Genomic DNA, 19,877 nt, shown 5'->3' on the forward strand with positions numbered 1-19,877 from the left:
GAAATAATGGTCTAGAACCTTGGTTCTCAACTGCTGGGTCGTGACCCAAAAGTGGGTCGCGACCCCGTGTTCAGTGGGTTGCCATGTGCCTTCCACTTTTCTAGGTGAGAGTCTCTGAGCCTCCCCCTAGCACAGCACTGTCAGTTCTCAAGCAGAGCAGCCATTCAGAATATGCTGCCCGGCGTCGAGTGTCAGCTTCAGGTGGGGTGGGCTGGAGCTATGACCATGAGGGAGCTCCATCCATCCATACATGCATTGGTTACGTGTCCTGTAGAGCTGCCTGGATAGGAGTGACGTCACATTCTGGCTCCCGGCACCTCTACAGGGCTCGCAAGGGAGTTGTACAAGCTATGCATGTATGGATGGAGCTGCGTCACAGCACAGCAGCCCAGCACTGGACCCCCAGCTGAGGATCCATTCCATTTGTTGTAATGGCACCCCAAACACACCTCCCACCCACAGTTCAATTGCACGCACTGGAAAACACGGTACCGCAATACCGTGCGTTCAATTGCAAGTTGACTTGGGTCACCACTTAATGGCCAAGGACAAATGTGGGTCCTGAGGTTACACAGGTTGAGAACCACTGGTCTAGAAGAATATGGGCAAAAACAGACAACTAAATGGCAGACACTGGCAGAAAAACTACTGGGTAAGTGGGTCTGAACCAGTGTTTTGGTCTCAGCACTATGTCACTAGGTCTCTAGTCATGTTTCTGCCCTTTCTATCGTGTTTAAAGACCATTGGCCTCTCACACTTCGATACCCTAAATTGGTTCAGTCTGCACTTCAGAAACTGCCCTTTTTTTTAAACATTAGAGACATTCCTATCTCTACTCTCACCTGCAAGGTGGAATTTCTTGTAGCCATCACCTCTGAGGGGCAAATGCCTAAGGTGGTAGCCTTATCTTGTTGAAAGCCCCTTTTATTTTATTTTTTTTGCATAGGATCAGAGTGGTGTTTAGACTTCAGACTTTTATTTTTATTTTTTTTTAAAGGTTGCTCCTAGTTTGCATTGTTGTCCTTACCCATGTTTGCTTCAATTTGGCAGGGATGACCTTACAATAAAAAATTTAAACATATAACAAATAAACAACAAAATAAATATCTACTTGCTAAACACTGTTTAAAAGCACCTCTGACTCTCACTTTAGTCCTTGCAGACCTTGTTTTTCAATAAAGGGGATTGCTTAAATTTATTAGCAGCTATGGCAAGGAGGGGGATAAGGGGGTGTCGTTTTGTGCAAAAAAAACTGAAGTAAAGAGGTATGCGGTGACATGCAGCACAAAAAGGGAAACTTTGCCTGTGTCATGAACAAGTGGGAAGTGGAGCAAGTCACCAGATTAAATAAATGTAATGGCAGCTATGGCACACAGGGGGACAAAATATAGGGTGTTTTGGAACACATCACAGTGTGTTGTGGTGATGTGCTACACTGACAGGCAGTTTTTCCTGTTTCAGCCAAAAACGTGTCAAACCAAAGCCAGCTAGTGAAGGAGCATCCAGCCTTTTCCCATTAGATTATCCTCGTTAAGCTATGCCGTCAGTCTGGTGCATTCAGCCATCATCTGGAGATGTGGCAAAGGGGTTCTATGCCATGTTGGCCTTAGAATGGGGAACTTTGCGCTCCCTCTTGGATGGTGGCCTACATCATGATTCTACATTTGTATCAGGGAGGGGTGAAACCTCGCCAATACTACCCCAAGGGAAGTTTTTCCCCTAGCTATCACTTCTAGACCTGTAACTGTACATTTAATTGCATATCTAAAATACACAATATACAAACTATGCTAGGAATAATTAGAGGAAAGCCCAGGATTGCCTGCAAAGTTGAAGAAACCGGTGCATAGCATAAGTAAAATAGCGTTGTTCATCCATTACTTAATTAGTTAATAATTAATGGGAAGTAAGGGGGGAGCTGCAACCTTGGAGCTTAAAGTGGCTATGATGCCTGAGGTTGAGTTACTAAAGAAGTAAAGATTGCTCACCTTGCAAAGTGAATGTTAACATAGCTCATGGAAAAAGGTTCAGCATTCAATCTTGTGCTAAGATTTTTTTTTTTTAAAAGGACTTTTTTTTTTACACATTATTGGATTATGGAGGTGAAGACAGCGTCACCTTATTTGATAAGCTATGTGAACATTCTCTTAAACTTCATTAAGTGCCCTATTATCAGGAATATTAGTCATGGTACAGCCTCCAACCCCCAGGTCAGCTTTATAATGGTTTCCAAGGACAGGTACCAATTTAAAACTACTGATTTTCAGAGCAGATAGTTTGCATTGCCATGCTTAGGCAATATTCTATTTAACATGATCACAATTTTAGCTAAAATAATGAAAAATGATAACTACATATTAGGGCAAATATGCAAAATAAAAATATAAATACAGAATTTCAAAACTGTGCCCTGATAATTTAATAGAGTAAAGCAGATGATTTTGAAATCATTCCAGCACACTGTAAACTCAAATATGATAAAACATGCGAGACACCAACGTTTATGACTGGAAATATTTAACGTTTAGCCAGTAAAAGTATCAAGGTACAGGATTAGCTGTATCTCATAACTGTCATATTTTACAAGAGTTATAAAAATGCATATTCAGTTTTATCTTCCAAATTTGGGAAACTCGATAGAATTTGAGTATGAAATTTGTAATCATGATTAAACGCTAAAGCTAAAATAAAGGAAATCAAAGCATTATATACTGTAAGTATATATTCAAACCTCTCAATCTTTATTTCCTTTTTCCATTACCCATTTCTTTCTATATAATATGTTGTCAGTCTGGGTCACTGGGATGATTGCTGTTTGCCACACAGATTTAGTGTCATCAGTAAACCAATATAAATATATATTTTATTTTATCTTAGGAAGAGAGAATAAACCCTCCTCCGCACAGTAGAGTGACATCAAGGCAGTACAACCAAGTGATCAAAAGGGCATTGAATGTAGATATTTATAATCCTGTCTAACCAGAAAATAGACCAGAATTTATTTGTAGTGAGCAAGCTATGCAATGTTCTCATTTTCTGTTCAAGTGCAAAAATCTCTCAGTGTGAAAAATATTCAAAAAACACTGCAGAATATTTTGCAAAGATCCAAAGTGCCTATTTTCAAAACTGGTAAAAAAACAAACCCTTTTTATATATCAAAGATTTATAGATGAGCTGATTATAGAACAAATGGTAATTGATTAGATAAATGATACATCTCCCAAACATAGTATTGAAAAACTCGGCACCCTTTTCCACAGATATTAGGGATACGCCGATACTTTTCAGGCCAGTGCTGATACTTGGCATTTTCATGAGAACTACCAGGGTTGCAGCTGTGACTGGGCCCTGGCACTCCCACACTGTCCTGAAATCATTAGTCTGTATTGTTTTAGAAAAACTGTCACATGACACTAAACAAAAATGTATCAGTACTCGTAAGTACTTGGGCAAGTATAAGTACTTGTACTTGCAAAAATTGTATCTCTGCATCCCTTTATTTATATTTATAAAACCAAAACCATACATTAAAACAGAGATGTTCAAATCCCAGGAGCTCTGTGTGCTCCTTACAAATGATAGCTGCCTCCTAACTTTTGAATTTTTCTCTAGTCTAGTCTTGGAGCTCGAAAAGTATCTGTACTTGTACCGAGTACGGTACTTGGTATCGGTACATCCCTAATAGATATCTTAGGTATGGAATCGATATTGTTATACTTTTAAATGTATCAGTTATTTTTTTCTGTTTTACCATAAACCCAGAGCCTATACCAGGTTTCATGTCCTCCACATAATTTGGTTATTGGACAATTGTTGTTACACTGTTTGCCGGTATCAGAAGCCATTAATCTGGATACAGCTTAAAGCAGAACTCCAGGTAAACATTTAAATAAATATGCAGATAAAACACATATATGAGAGTTGTTTTACTGGCCAAAGGATTTGTATTTCTGTCCATCCAGTCTTGAGATTTATACATAGTCCTGTCTGGAAGGGCAGAAGACCTGATTGTAATCCTGCTATATTTCAGTAATACTTACAGGTCTTGTCCCTGCCCCAGCCTAGGATTGGACAGTGAACAGTGAACAGCAGAATGATGAGCTCATCTCACTGTCACTCTGCTCTATTCACCTATCAGCAAGCTCCTTGCTCTGCAACACAACATATTTGCTCATTGTGATATGTATCCATCCCACAGATTGAGTTATGCTGTGCAGGGACTGATAGATAATTATATCAATTCAAATTCAGGTAGGTACACTGCTTACATTTAAAAAAATATATACATGTCAGAGTGTATTAATGGATACAGATCTGGGTTTATTTGTGCCCTTTATATCTGCCTGGAGTTCAGCTTTAATAATAATTCTCTATAACACTCTGCATGTGATTTAAATAATCTTAGCAGGTAAAATAGACAAATGAAGATTGGTGAAGATTTTCCATGTGTTCTTTGAGTGCTAAATTCCATCATGTTTATCGGATGAGAAATCTATAATGATGCATCTCCTTTATTATCTATAGTAAGTTTATCAACAGTGAAAATAATGCAAGAGAACAGTTCTCTGCAGCAAATTGATGGGTTGGGTATATAATATCAATTACTATGAAAATCACCACTTCATGGCTCAAGCTTGAACGATCAGTTTAGCAGGCAATAAAAAATAAAGATTCAAAATATTAAGCAAGTGTGAGGTGTAAAAAAGTATCTGACTAATGGCTGAAGACATTTGAAGAAAATCTAATTTGCTTTTCTGTGCTTGGCCTTGCCAGTTCAGTTCTGTGTTTAATTCTCAACTTAAAAAAAGAATAGCCCTTTACAGTGATATTCATAAAATTTTTAATACACATATGATTCCTGATTCAATAGCCATCAGCTTTTCCCAGACAGATTTTACCTTAATAAAACACCCAGTTCTGCCTTGTTCACCCCCTTTTCATGTCCACTGGAACATCCTTTGGAATTTACATAAAGGGAGATAAAAATATGTGATGCAACTATAGTATTGCCCCTGTATGAGTCACTTGTTAGATGGCATCTTCAATATGGTGTACAGGTTTGGGCATCTTATTATTATTATTATTATACAGGATTTATATAGCGCCAACAGTTTGCACAGCGCTTTACAATATAAGGAAGACATTACAATCACAATACAATTCAAGACAGGATGGTAAGGAGGGCCCTGCTCCTGAGGGCTTACAATCTAAAAGGGAGGGGCCAGTGATAGATGAGGAGGTAGCTGTGTGGGGATGAATTGTTTGAGAACGTGATGGTTGAGTGGTTAGGTTGAGGTGGAATAGGCTTCCCTAAAGATATGAGTCTTAAGGGATCGCCTAAAGGCAGTCAGAGTGGGAGATATACGGACAGGTTGGGGTAAAGAGTTCCAGGGAATGGGAGAGACTCTAGTGAAGTCCTGGAGGTGAGCATGGGAGGAGTTGACGAGGGAGCTGTAAGATGGACACATAAAATGTTTGGAAGGTACAAAGGTAGGTAACACAATGTATGAAAAGGGATGGGAAATCACACTCATAATAGAAGTAGGAAAAATTGGGTTTATCCAATATATAGATTTAAATTATTTTTAGGTCTATATAAAGTTTTGTCAAACAAATTTTGTATCCCACGTACTGTCCAAAGGACAAACGGAAATCAGTTGCATGCACAGGAAAGAAGAATTTGCCATTGCTATAGGAAGAAGTTACTTGTGCTAATAGTTGTGAAACTGTGAAATTACCTACTTTACAAGATAGCAATGGCCAAAATGTTAGTGGACTTTTACCCATATCTTTAAAATAACAACACACACATCTTTAGAAATGTTTAGTAATGACAATCTACAGACACAGACTTCTAGATAATTGCAGGCATTGCATTCTTTGCATACCATATTTCTCTTTTCTTCCCCAGTCTACTGAGAGTGGCCATTTTAACTAAGGGCAGATTATTAGCTCTCCATTTTCTTCCTTGACCTCTGGCACATGTGACTAGACATTTGACTAGGACATGTGGCCATGCACATCATCTCAGAGGAGGAAAATGCCTTTCCCTGAGATCTCATGAGATTACAGATGAGATTTCCCAGCAATGCTCTGCTGATGTAACCTTCCCAAGATGCCACGCTTATGGCACATTACATAATTTGTGCCAGAACTGAACCAGGAAGTAGATGGACTGTGTTTGATGTAAGATAATTTTAAGTCAGCATTTAGAGCTGCATGCTGATGTGATTCTTAGTAAAAGGGGGAAAAGGTCCACTTTATTAACTGAATTAAAAAAATATTTCCTTTAAACTAACAGTAATCAAAGTTATTTTTATTAAGTGTAGCCCAGCCAACAGCCCTTTTAAGCAGCAGGAGTTGCACAACCTGGCTACTATAGCTGCACTGGAGTTAAAGTCTCCAACAAACAAGCAGGCTATCACATAATATACACTCCACATTATGTAAAACTTTGGTCAGGCACCTAAATTAGAGGATTTATAAAGGAGTCATGTGACCGCAAGCACTTCTTTTCCATCACTCTTCTGCTGGATGGGCGGGTTGATTACAGCCAAAGGATCAGCCTATGGACTTCAACAGGCTGTCAATGGCTACTGCTTTAACCAGCTGTGACACTCCACTTGAAGATGCTGGAAAGGCTTAGGATGGTAGCAAAAGGAAAGAGGGCCTGTATATTTATTGTGAGAATCTATATCCACCTAACTCACTGTGTCCACTTTGCTGCTTGCAAACAAATACAGCTGCTTTGACAGACCAGTTGGTATCAGGGGCTCCTACGTCAATCAAGTTTGAGCAGGGATGGGCAGGGGGCATGTTAGCCTGTGATGTCACAGGCTGACTATGGAACTGAAGATTCCTTAGAGTGAAGAAATTGCAGGCATTCTGACCATGCTTGCATGGATCTTCATCTGTGCTTAGCGTGGCCAGTAACAAGCAGGAAGCCCTTGAAACAATAGGAGATTGACTTGATCACCAGGTATTTGTAGTGGCTTGGAAAGCTTCTATACATTAACTGAATGGAAATGTTTATTATGACGAACACAGGAGCAAAGTCTCTAGCTTTTACATTTTAGCTTTATATACACTTTAATCTCACTCTCTCTGCTGATGATGACAGGCCTGAGTAAGGAAGCACAGGGGCTAGAGGATTGTGATTGCCATATTGGTGGCTGGAGTTGGTCCCACCTAGGGAACACATAAAGGGGAAGCAGAGTGTGCCTGCGGAAAAGGAGGTGAGGGAAGCAAGGCTTTGGTGCAGAGACATATCAATGGGGAGACCTGAAAGACACATTCAAGTTTTAGAGGGCAGCCCCTCTAATCTGACTTCCAGAAGACATACCAGTTGTGTCTAGGGACAGAGTGATCTGTTTTCTAGTCTTATGCAGGCGGGGGATTTGCAGCCTGTGTTGCATCCATCACCATTCGGTCGGCTGAGGCAGTTGATTGACTACTGACTGCTGTCAGGAAGACATCCATTGGGTACATGAGTGATGAGAGGTCTTTGGTTCATATATTGTGCTGTCTATAGTCCCATTATGTATACTAAACCTCTTTGTTACTGTTGGACCTAGCTGCTGCCTTGTTTTATTGCAATGGGCAACGTCGCTCTAAACTTAGCCAGTGCATTTCTCACCAGATCTTTAATTGGTGTTAAAGTGAATAAATACCAGTATTCATTCCATTGTATTGCCGAATGATACAGCTGTTAACATACTAACTAAGACCCATGCCAGTCTGAGATGGGACAATAAAGGAGCAGGGTAAGACTAATAAGAAGGTCATCCCTCCGTTTTACTCTCTTAAAAAAAACAAACAACAACATGTTCTGTTAGAAGCACAGATACTGCTACTGCTTACCTCTACTAAAATAATAGTTTTCTGGCTAGGCTAATATCATAAGTACTTTCAGTGTCACATATTGGGACACATTTGTAGATCAGGAACTGTGACTTCACTGGCTGCATATTTGTACCCGTCCAGTGATCTAGAAAGTAACAAAGCGAGTTGCTCATCATGACAGCCAGACATCTGCTCTAGCAATTTCAGGAGGAGATTGGTAATAGCAGTCTTCTATTTTTCTTAGCACAGGTTTCCTTTGAGAATGCATGTATGATCCCTGATTAGGCAATAGAGTTGCGATAGCTGATTCTTCTTCTCTTGGTCTTAGTTCTGCTGTGCAGTAGACATATTCAGGTAGGCTAGTATTGGGTATATAACACTGGTAGAATGGGTATTTTAAAGTGTATTTCCACTTTTACAGCCAAATTGGGATAACAGCTATTTTATATTTGTTACATGTTTTTCACATAACATAACTTAGCGGAGGTTACCAAAATGAACGCTGTCTGTACTGTGCTAGCAGATCTTACTATCAGTTGCAAACTAGATTTGTACACGGATTGAACTAAGAAAAGAATAAAGATCTAGAAGCATTGTATCTTAATGAGAGGAAGATCAGAGTGTCTCTAGTCTTTCTGGGAGGACAGACAGTTTCCTGTCACTTTGAAGATGTACAGAAAAGCTTGCAGTCTCTTTAAAGGCATGCTCAACAGAAACATCTAAAAAAGGTAAAACATTTATTTTTTTAATTCTTTTCTGTTATGATGTGTGCTTAGGAACGCATAACAAACACATAGAGGGGTTTTCTCAAGTTTGACTGTAAAAGTGAAAATACACTTTAGGACATACATGCCATGATGTTAGACATTGTTTGATTGATTTTAGAAGCCAAGACGTCAGTGCTCTTAATGTATAACTATAATAAACGGATGTCACCAGCACACCAAAAGTGTTGAAGTCCAAAGTGTTCGTTTATTGGAATATCATGTCACCAGAACTAGCGTTTTCGGGGCCACGCAGGGTTCCCTTCATCAGGCTCAGCAATGACGTTGCTGAGCCTGATGAAGGGGACCCTGTGTGGCCCCAAAAGCGCTAGTTCTGGTGACATGATGTTCCAATAAACAAACACTTTGGACTTCAACACTATTGGTGTGCTGGTGACATCCGTTTATCTTTGTACTGTTTAGCGGCGCCATCCGTGGTCACTGCGAGCATCCCCCCCTTATTTAAATTGGGGCTTCCCGGTAAGGAGTGCGGCAAGGTATTTCTACGTTTGTTCTTAATGTACAACTGGCACTCAACGTTTTGTGAGCTATTTTGTGGCTGAAAATGAAAAAGTCCAATATTTCTCTATGAAATCTATAAAGCATCTCCTTCTTAAATTTGATTAATTTTACAAAAATTTACTTATATTCTCTGTTGGTATCTGATATTGCATGCTCTGAAGTCACATACGATATTTTTGAAATGACTAGGAAGGCACTGACAATGTCAACAGCTCTTAATAGACTAAAGCTGGCCTACATCATTAGAATTGTTTTATTTATTTATTTGTTGTGGGAACGTTTGTTTTTCTAATAGTCAATGGGGTCAAATTGACTATCATGTTTGACCTCAGTGATGAAAAAAAATGAAGGTGCTGGATGGAAGTTTTTTCTCGAACTAATGCAATTCTAACAGTGAATGTTCAGAAAATTCCACTCATTCCAAAAGTCCAATGTTAAAATCAAAACGAAAATTTGAATGACATTCAGCAAATCTCTGATGGCATAATCAAATGTTTTGAACAGATGTTATGTATAAACATTTATACAAAAATCAGCCAGTGTGTGACCAGCTTAATATGCAACTTGTTTCCTATGTGTGTACTCTTACTACTTTCACATACACAAAATGCACTCCAGAGATGGGAAACAAGAAGCTTAGGTTACATCAGTACCCTAGTAGTCTCTTGGCAGACGTGAGTAGAAATGTCACAAGAGAAAACCCAAACAGACCCCCAACAGACAAATTACAAGCTATGGGTGCACAGTGCAATATTCAGCTACAAAAAGCTGTAGTAAGGAGAAGTGACATCACAGAGAAAAGATGGGCAGCAACATAGTGACTCTGTAAGAAACTAGAGGCACACTGGAGGCCAGGGGTAAGTGTTTTTAGAACAGGAAACCCACTGACAGTGGCACCTATACAGTAGGCACAGGCTTACTGTCACTAACACATCCCTCTCCTGGCCCAATCAGTTGCGGCAGGGGCAGACCCGGCCCCTTTGTAAAGTGTAGCTGCAGCAACTGATGGGGCGGGATGGGGGGGGGGTTGTCACTGACAGTTTTGTGTAGGCTTGAGCAAACTCGGGGAAAATTGGTATCCTGATATGTCAGGCCACCACCAAATATTTTACATTCCTAGTTCTCTTGTAAAAATGTCATGTTGTTTACGTACAGAGTAAATAATTATTTAAACTTTAATACCACATAAAGAAGATTACCAGACATACCTTTTCTGTGCACCGATCCACACATTTATCCACAGACATATTCAACATAATGTTGCTAACTGGGAGGGCTAAAGATATATTGTCCGGCCGGCGGAAACACCCACGAAAAATTGCGCTGCCATCTGCATGCAACAAAAAAAGAGTTAAAACTTTAGCAGAAATATGTCATTACAGCACATTGCTAAGGAATTATAAATCACATACGTCAACATTGAATTTATATGTTGTGCAAGCACAGATAATCCACTAAATCTGTAGAAAGACTCGACCTATATGCAAACTTTTGCAAGCAGCTCCATTTGTGCATTTGGTTGAATTTTTTTAATGATCACATCATTGAGTTTAGTAAGTTAAGTGCTGGCCCATTGTGATTTTGCACAATAAGCAGATCTGTTTTCACAATTCACTGAACCTTTTGGGTTTGGTTTACTTAAAGCAAATAAGCTGTTCACTTTGCAAGGGACGTTTCCCCTTAGTTTAGTGAATGAGGTAAAACTCTGCTGACTTCCAGTATCCAATCATGTGCGAGCAAAAATACTATTTTTAAAATTTTCCTTGCACATGATTGGGTATTCTTTACAAAGTGACATTTTACCATGTTCAATAAGCTAAAATAATATTCCCATGCACAGTACAAATTCCCTTGCAATATTGCTTTTAGTAAATAAACTCCATGGAATACACAAGTTTCAAGCTGTGCAAACCACAGAAAACCAGATTTCATCAATCAGTCTTCCCAGCTGTAATTGATTACATGATCAAGCATAAATCGGGCAATTGGTTGAACCCAAATTAAAGAAAATTGGATAGCTGTGATTTATCTGGAAATCTGGTGGATTGAACTGAGACTGCAATCAGATTCTGACATTTTCGACCCTGTCTCTCAATTGTGCTAGAGCATTGTGACCCTGTCACACTGGTTTTTGATAGAATCTTCAGGTAGCCGTTTTAACTTACATTACCCAGGTATGGTCCATTTTTGCCACCATCAGAAAACACACCCTAAGGCTCCATTCACACAGGAGTGTTACATGTGAAACTGCTCTAAACATAAAAAACAATGCATTTTAATGTGCATTGTTCAGACTATTGCGGGGACCATGCGGTCTGCAAAATAGTTCACAGTCCATATACCCAACGCACTCCGAACCACTTATCCACAGACGTTAAGTGGGTGCAGCGGCAGTCGACAGATGGCCACCGTGTCTTTGCACAAGTAAAAATATGGATGTCGGCACTCCAATACAAATCAATTACGTTAATTTATTGGCATACATGCAGCATAGCATAACACACTTAGTACAAAAATAGTAGAAGCGCGATTTCGGTGGCAGATTCCGCACGTTTGCAGCTATAGTAATAGCCGCAAAGGAGCTGAATCCGTGCAGATGTAAGATTTTAGCTTTTTCGTGCCGTGCGGTCTCCCGCATAAAAAAATGTGTGGGAAACGCAAATGTCATATGTGAATGGAGCCTGAGAAATCCCATGCAGCCATTGCTGGAGTGCATGTAGAAAGGAATTGGTGACAAAGCCTCGCAGGAGGTTAGCAGCACTGATCAATAAAAGATGTATTATATTCAAAAAACAATGGCAAGTTTTAATAATATTTGGTGATTTCGCTCAGTGCTTCTTAAAGTGTGGGTCGCGACCCCATTTGGTGTCCCGCAAGTGAACAGGGGGGTCGCGATCCGAGTACCCGGCCAGGACCGCCATCAGGGGGGTATGGCCGATACTTGTGTGGGGGGCACAGGCGAAAGAGAGACAGTGACTGGTGCTGGGGGGGAGAGGAGAGAGACAGTGACTGGTGCTGGGGGGGAGAGAGACACCGACTTACGCTAGGGGAGGGGGGAGACACTGACCGACGTTGGGGTCACTTAAAAATGTCCTTGGCCAAAAAGGGGTCACGGGTAGAGAAAGTTTAAGAAGGCCTGATTTAGCTAACCAAATGTCATCCAGTAAGGGTTTACATTTACATTAGTACAATGATAATAAGAAAAAGAAACCACTTCACCAATTTATATGTGAACTCCTCTTTTTGACACTTGAACCGTTCTTTAGAATTTACAATTAAAGACTGTAGTGTTCACATCTGTTTCTTTGATTGTTCACTCACAGAACTTCTATAAAATCAAGAATAATACTAAAATATGTTTTTCTAAAAATCGATGTCTCCAAGAAATAATTTAATAACACTTTTTATAAACCATGTTTTTCAAAATGAGTAAATACTTCAGTATGTCTTATGATTATTTATGAGCTTAAAAACTATTGCCTCTTTTGTGATTTTCTTCTCACAACGTTTTTTTTGACACTTCACTGAGTGGCAAAAGTTGTTCAAAGAAAAACTCCAGCTAAAAGCTGTGTATAATGCAGAACAGATCCACATGAGCTAATCTTACTTTTCTAGATAGCTGCAGTTTACGACTGTAAAGGGTATCCTAAAATGACCGAGTTGACCACAGCTCTAAAGGAAGGGCTGACACTGGTCTAGTCTTGGCAGGCTTATTACTTTGTACCCACTGATTTTATTGCATATTTTTATGTAAGTATGTGATATAGCTAGAAGAAAGCAGCAGGTAAGAAGAAAAAACAAATGGAGACATCACCAATGGGGATCACTGTAGAAACTCATGTACTTATGCATTATAATTCTCTATATTAAAAAAAAAGATTTAGATATAAACAAAACTAAAGCAGAAAGTGCAAAAACTAGCAACTTGGAAAATACAAGTTTTTTAGGTTTTTAAACATCAAAATATTGAAAGAAGAATGCTCTTGAAATCTGAATAACCTTTATAAAACATTGCAAAGTCCACAACTGAGTAATCAACTGTTCACTTGTTAATTTCCCAATTTCTTGTTTTTCTTCCAAATTCTAAACTATAAAGTTTATCTGAGGGCTCAGGTGTCAGATTTTGAAGCATTACAATACAATACCTTATGATGTGGCTTAGTAGCAAAAGCAAAGGTGAGATTCTGGAACATTTGAGGTTTGCAGTAGAAATGGAGTAAGTCAAGCCTTGAGTTTACTTTTAAACTACATAAAAGGAACAACGTAAAATCTAATTCTTTGCTTGTACTTTCCAGCACTAGAAGATTCTAAGGGGCCGCAAGAAGCTGTTCACCATTTACTATGCTATCCTCACAGCCCAACAGATAGTAGCCTATGTTTTTGTGTTTATTCTAGCCAATGAAGGAAACACAGTATTATTTAGACTGGCTTCTAGTAGTTAAACTGGTTTATTCAATGTACACTATTATGTATACCGGTACTTTTTCTGTTCTTTATATACCGTTTCCTTTTTTATGATTTGGTTTTTTTCCTCTGATTTTTTTAGACTTGACCTTGCAGAGAACAATATAAAATGTGGCATAATTTATAAGAGGGATGTTGGGAGCCCACATGTGGAATAATTGATTTGTAAAGTGTTTGTGATAGCAGTGGTCTCTAGTAGTCTCATGTAATGTGTCTCCAGACTATGCCTGTCTTCTATAGCAGTATTAGGAAAACTTCAGCACTCCAGCTGTGGTGAAACTACAAATCTGATCAGGTCTCTGCCAAAGTTTGCCTACCCTTGTTTTACAGCATGTCCCCAGTCTCCAACAATCTCCCATAGCATGTTTGTAGTCTCTGTCAATCTCCTTTTGCATGTCTGCAGTCTGACAGCTTTATGTAACATTACATTGACTAAATATTATGTGCAGCCCTTTAATAATGTCAAGGGCCACACTTGAGTAAGTTGGCCAGCCCTAATTTAAGTTATTAAAAAATTGATGTTAGCATCCCTTAAAGCAACCCTGTCGCTATAGTAAACTTGCAGAGGCAAATATTCATCTTTCCCATGGCTCATGTCACTAAACACCACTCCATTTAGTAGACATGGTCCCCCAAAGTTTCCTGGGAAATTAACACTTCTGGAAGTATTTATCTCCTGGGTCCCCGCACAGCTTGAATTAACAATGAAGCCATCTAGTATTCTTTAAGGGGGTCAACAGTGGCAGTGTACCTGTTCCCTCAGTACCAGTTTCCTTTTAAATTAAAGGACTGGTTTAGGCAGCAATGTGTTATACTCCACTGCAATTTATCAATTTAGAGACTTCAAAACCAAAGCGAAAGTCATTACTTGCTACAAGTTTTTCTATTTGCTCTTATTAATTAGAGTCCTTCTGTTCTCAGCATACCTAATCTCTTTGGCTATATATCTTGCAATTTGAATGTGCAATCTCTACTCAGTCTTAGATCTACTAAAACGGAGTGGTAACCTACTTAAACAAGCCACTTAATTTGTGTCTAGCCAGGTAAGCTGTCGTACTTCATAATTGTTGGTAAATGTAAAGAAAATTGTTCAATTAGATTGCAAGGTAATATTGCACGTTAATTTTTGCTTCTTATTAAGACAGTATAGGGTGCGTATTAGGACACCTTGTTACTCTGTTCAATGTGGTCTAGTGCTGTAAAGTTGAATCAGTGAGCTATACAGTGTACAATAGCATAAAAAATTATTTATTGCCTCGGTGTGCGCATTCCGAGGACACCTCACCCCCTATATGGAGATATATATATCAAGGAACTTAGTGGGGTTTTATTAAGGTGTCATAATCACTGCACAAATGGAGCTAAAAGAAAAAACTATTTATTGTTGAATACTCATACAAAATTATATAAAATAATGAATTATTGTATAGTAAAGTTCAACCATTTTGTCCTTATTACGCCGCCAGATAATATCCAAAAATAAACAAATGCCAAAACTGTTCATTATTATACATATTCTAGTCAGTTCCTGATGGATATACGAGAGTCTCACATGGTGGTCCAAAAAAATGGCTTGTGTATCAGGTGTTAATCGTGACACGTTTTGCTTTTAGCGCTTCCTCAGGGGATCAGAAAAGGTTACCAATCAAGCGTCGAGTGTTAGGGGGATAAAGTGCTCTAGGACATGGAAGGAGAGCCGGACTCCCCGTTGATATATTCAACTGTGTTTTCCAGATCCTCCCGCAGCCACGGCGTGCACATACAGTGTAATAAATTATGTTTTAATTATTTAGAATCCCTGATCTTCTCTATTTAATCTTATAGTAAATCAAACCCTATACTGTGTTATCTAACTAAAGTATACACTGTATGATCATTAAAGGAGAACTATGAGGTGACTGATTCCATTCATCCTCATAGTTAAAGCCGACCTGTGACAAAGAAGCTGTCCACTCACTTCCCAGTCATCTCCCCACACTGAGCAGTATTGTCTGGATCTGTCCTGACTGCGGTGCTCCAGTATATCGTGGGCAATAGCCCGCTATATACTGAGCTTTGGGTCACGTGAGGAGGTTAGTATATGTCCTCCTGTGACCCTAAAGAGAACTATGAGGAAAAACACTTACCCCATAGTTCTCTTAAGTATACACAGGTTTAACTTGGGCATGGAATCTATCGGCATTTTGCACAGGGTAAATTCCTTATAAAACGAAATATGTTCATTTGCTAAAAATGGTAAAATTATAAAACATCTCACATTTGAATAACTTTTGTATGTTGCAGGGCTTCTTAATAACTGTATATCTAGAATATATCATCAGAATTAAAGGAATAAAGCATGAAGAATTTCAAGCATGTTGCTTAAATTCTACTTTTTGCTCACCAAAGAAATCTTATATTCTTGGGGTCAATTTAGTGTCATTAGTGTTATATAAGGGTTAAAGAGAAACAATAGAGATAAATCAAAGGACTTTAATGGTGTCACAAATACATGAGTCCTAATTATTATACCCCAGAGTCTTTTATATTCATGTATAGTCATGCAAAGGTCAATTTCATAGAAAAGACAAATAATATCAATTTCATTTGTCAAACAAACAAGAGGCACTATCATGATCCAAATCATTTTGGTATGCGAACCAATTTCTTTCTAAAGTTACAGTAAACAAAGAAAACACTTTCACTTAAGTAGGTAGATTTTCAAACAAACTTTCATACAAAAAATCTCGTCAGAGTGTTCAATAATGCCATCAGAGACTTGATGAATGTCGTCCAAAGTTTTATTTGATTTCCGTTTGGATGTAACATTTGATTTTGGAATAAATGGAGTTTCCCGAACGAAAACCACATTCAATATTAGAATTTCATTCAATCGAGAAAAATGTTCCAACTTTGTATCATTGTGGTTGAAATTGATTATCGATTGGATCCCATCAACTATTAGAAAGTTAAACAAACATTCCGAAATTGATTTTTTTGATATGACATTTATTTAGTGTGTCTCTTACTTTAGATTGCTCCCTCCTGTATATAAATCAATTTGCAGACGCTGTAATGTTATCATTGGATATGCTTTCTCAAGTCGGGTACACATGGTTTGAATTTGCCAGTTCCTGAAGAAACAGCTGAAATTCGTACCATGGTTCGCTTTCGGCACCCTTCCACCTGGCATCCCTCAATCAGCTGATTGAAGGAGCCGGTTTGAAAATTCTTGGCCGAATGGAACTAGCAGCCAATCAGCCAGCTGCTGTCAGACTACAATGCCAACAGCCGGGGATTCCTCCGTCAACCCTCGTAAGTATTGATGTAGAAATCTGTTCTATTTTTTCCCCTTCAGCCCATGGGTTGAACAAAAAAAATAGAACTGTGTATACCCCACTTTACTCTTGCTTGCTGCTACTGGGGTAGTGGTTGACAGGTTGAGTGGGTGGCTGAATAGGTGATGGTAAGGGAATGAAGACTCCTCTATCATTGCTGACAACATCTGTATTTTCAGGGCCAGCACTGTAACAGTGCATTTGCAAGACTGGCATATAAAAAGTAAAAGGCACATAGTTTTATTTCTTCTTTTAAATATTACAGTGAGTGGACATTCCCTGGTGCATTGTGTTATCATGCAGACCGATGCACATATTGCTCACTAGTGAGTGTCCCTGATGCACAAGGTGCAGAGGAAGTGGCTGCAGGATGCTGAACATCATCCATCCTTGAAATTACAAGGTGCCCATCACTATGTTAATAGTATAGCATATTAGCAGAGGAGCAGGAAAGCCATGGCTGTGCTGTCACCATGAGGGTATAGAGAATCAACTTTAAGATAAATTGATTGAACTGGAGTTGGGTTTTAAAAAGTGAAATGTACCTTAGGTTTTTTTTACAAAAGCTGTTTCATTGTTTAGGTTGGATTTTAGGTTTCCTAACACCCAACTCTTGTGCAGAGCTCTCTAAACTTCAAGTTTTAACTGGCAGTTCAGTATGGTATTTCAATCAGCTTATATTTTGCCTTCCCTGGTTCCTCCTTCCTTCTAATCAACAGGCTACTGACATTTTAAATAAAACCTGTTTTCATTACATAACTTAGTTTAGGACCAATGGTGTCATCATTTGATCTCTGTGCTTTTCTATGCAATGCGACTGGTGGGAGAGTCCAGAAGGGTGCTTTACTTCCTGAAAACATCACTGACTCAGTACTCCTCTCAAGAGTCATTGATCCTTATGGAAGCAGTGGGTTGGCTGTCAGTTAGCCTGAAAAAGTAAGCATTCCTAGGTTGCATGCATTTGCATGAAGACTACCCTAAGTAATTCCCACATGTGGTGCTGAGCCTCTATGATTGAAAAAACTGAAATCTAGTGAAAGAAAGGTGCAGGCTGGGGGCAGTAAGGATGAGGAAGAAAGAGCTAGATGATGCTGAACGTCTTCCAGCCAGAAAATGAGATGTTCTATGTGACTTGCTTTAGCTTCTAAAGGAGCCTGTACAACTGTGCAATACTACAGGCAAGGCTGGAGTTCAGTCCTCTAAGTAACATTGCCTGTAAAAGTTATTTTGTTGTCTTGGTTGGATTTTCATTAAAGGGGGCCTCTAGATACATAATCATTGCTAAAAATACTGATGTAAACCACAGCGCTCAGCATGAAGAGTTCTTCTACATCAACGTAAAAGTAAAAGGCTGCCGTCCTCAAGGCCACTAGGAAGTATCCTCACATACCATGTAAAACAAAAAACAAACAGCGCCCTCTCCTAATGTAAAACCGTTTATTTTATATAGCGTAAAATTCTCATAAAAACTACTCACATAGAGATAAATTGGAATAAACAATAGGATAGCAGGCAGATCCCAGAGAAGACTGACTAGCTGACGCGTTTTGAGGGAGCGTCCCCATTCCTCATAGCACTGAGGAAGGGGGAAGCTCCCCGAAACTCGTCAGCTAGTCAGTATTCCCTGGGATCTGCCTGCTATCCTATTGTTTATTCCAATTTATCTCTATGTGAGTAGTTTTTATGAGAATTTTACGCTATATAAAATAAATGGTTTTACATTAGGAGAGGGGGCTGTTTATTTTTTGTTTTACATAGTCGCTGCTTCTTCAAAGAAACGCCCAAAGGATCCCCTCTTTTACTCACTTTATTGTTTTACTGTTCCCAGCCTTCTTCCTCTGCTGCATATAGCCACTATACAGGAAGAGCAGCTTCTTCCTCTGCTGCATATAGTCACTATACAGGAAAAGACCGGTTCTTCCTCTGCTGCATATAGTCACTATACGGGAAAAGCCGCTTCCTCCTCTGCTGCATATATTCACTATACAGGAAAAGCCGCTTCTTCCTCTGCTGCATATAGTCACTATACAGGAAAAGCCGCTTCTTCCTCTGCTGCATATAGTCACTATACAGGAAAAGCCGCTTCTTCCTCTGCTGCATATAGTCACGGAACTGAGTTATGTGTAAGCACAACAACTCTATAATAGTGATGAGTTAGTGCTGTGCTTAGAAAAATGGCATTCACTAACAGAATACAAAATATAAAAAGCTTGTGGTAATTTGACTATTATTTTTTCAGCTTTTCCACTGTTATTGCAGCTTCAAGATAAACTTACATAATAACATATCACTGAAAATTGCCTTTATTCAAGACATTCCTTTGTGTCAAACTATGCTGACACAGACCAAAGAGGAAGACGAATCTTTCAGAAAGGCAGTTGCTACTCTGCCGCACTCAGGCAAAAAAAAATAATCTAACTTATGATGACAGCAAGTTTTGATGAACAATTGTTCCATAAAGATGATTAGCCAGCATTTTATAGATCTGTTAATCTGCTGAGCAATTTTATCTGTGGAAGTCAAGGTAGTAGAGTTATCAGCAGAAAGTCACCAAGTAAGAAGCTGCAGAGATATGATATCTGACTGAAAACTGCAAGTGCGTATTACTTTTTTCTATGGACTTCCCTGTGTACTTGAATAAAACATCATCCACACAAAGACAGCTCATAAGTCATATAACTGACAGGTCTTGTAGAAGGCTTGAACCAATTTCACAGTAATCCCACAACCATGAAGATAACAAGAAATTGTGTTAATAAATGTCATTTTTTCATAACTACATTTCATGCCAGAACAGAATACTGCATTATGTTTTCTTTACTCTTAATACTGACATGGGAGCAATGAATGGCAAGTTCATTATAGGCATGTTGGAACATATTTTAATGCTGCATTTTGTAACTCTCTAGTGTCTACATATGATCCAAAGTTCCTTAGGAACAGAATTTATCTATGGTAAATATTCTTT

General features: G+C 38.9%; 1 protein-coding gene across 1 annotated transcript in view; it reads right to left on the reverse strand.

Annotated features, from left to right (window-relative positions):
- WSCD2 (WSC domain containing 2) overlaps nt 1–19,877 on the reverse strand; it is a 202,964-nt gene that overhangs the window by 53,163 nt on the left and 129,924 nt on the right. The window contains exon 6 of the mRNA XM_018554282.1: nt 10,337–10,458. Within this exon, the coding sequence (XP_018409784.1) occupies nt 10,337–10,458 (122 nt within the window). The remainder of the gene's footprint in view (nt 1–10,336; nt 10,459–19,877) is intronic.

The sequence above is a fragment of the Nanorana parkeri genome, unplaced genomic scaffold (assembly GCF_000935625.1).
Source record: "Nanorana parkeri isolate BGI_ZX_2015 unplaced genomic scaffold, ASM93562v1 scaffold152, whole genome shotgun sequence".
Classification (NCBI taxonomy): Eukaryota; Metazoa; Chordata; class Amphibia; order Anura; family Dicroglossidae; genus Nanorana; species Nanorana parkeri.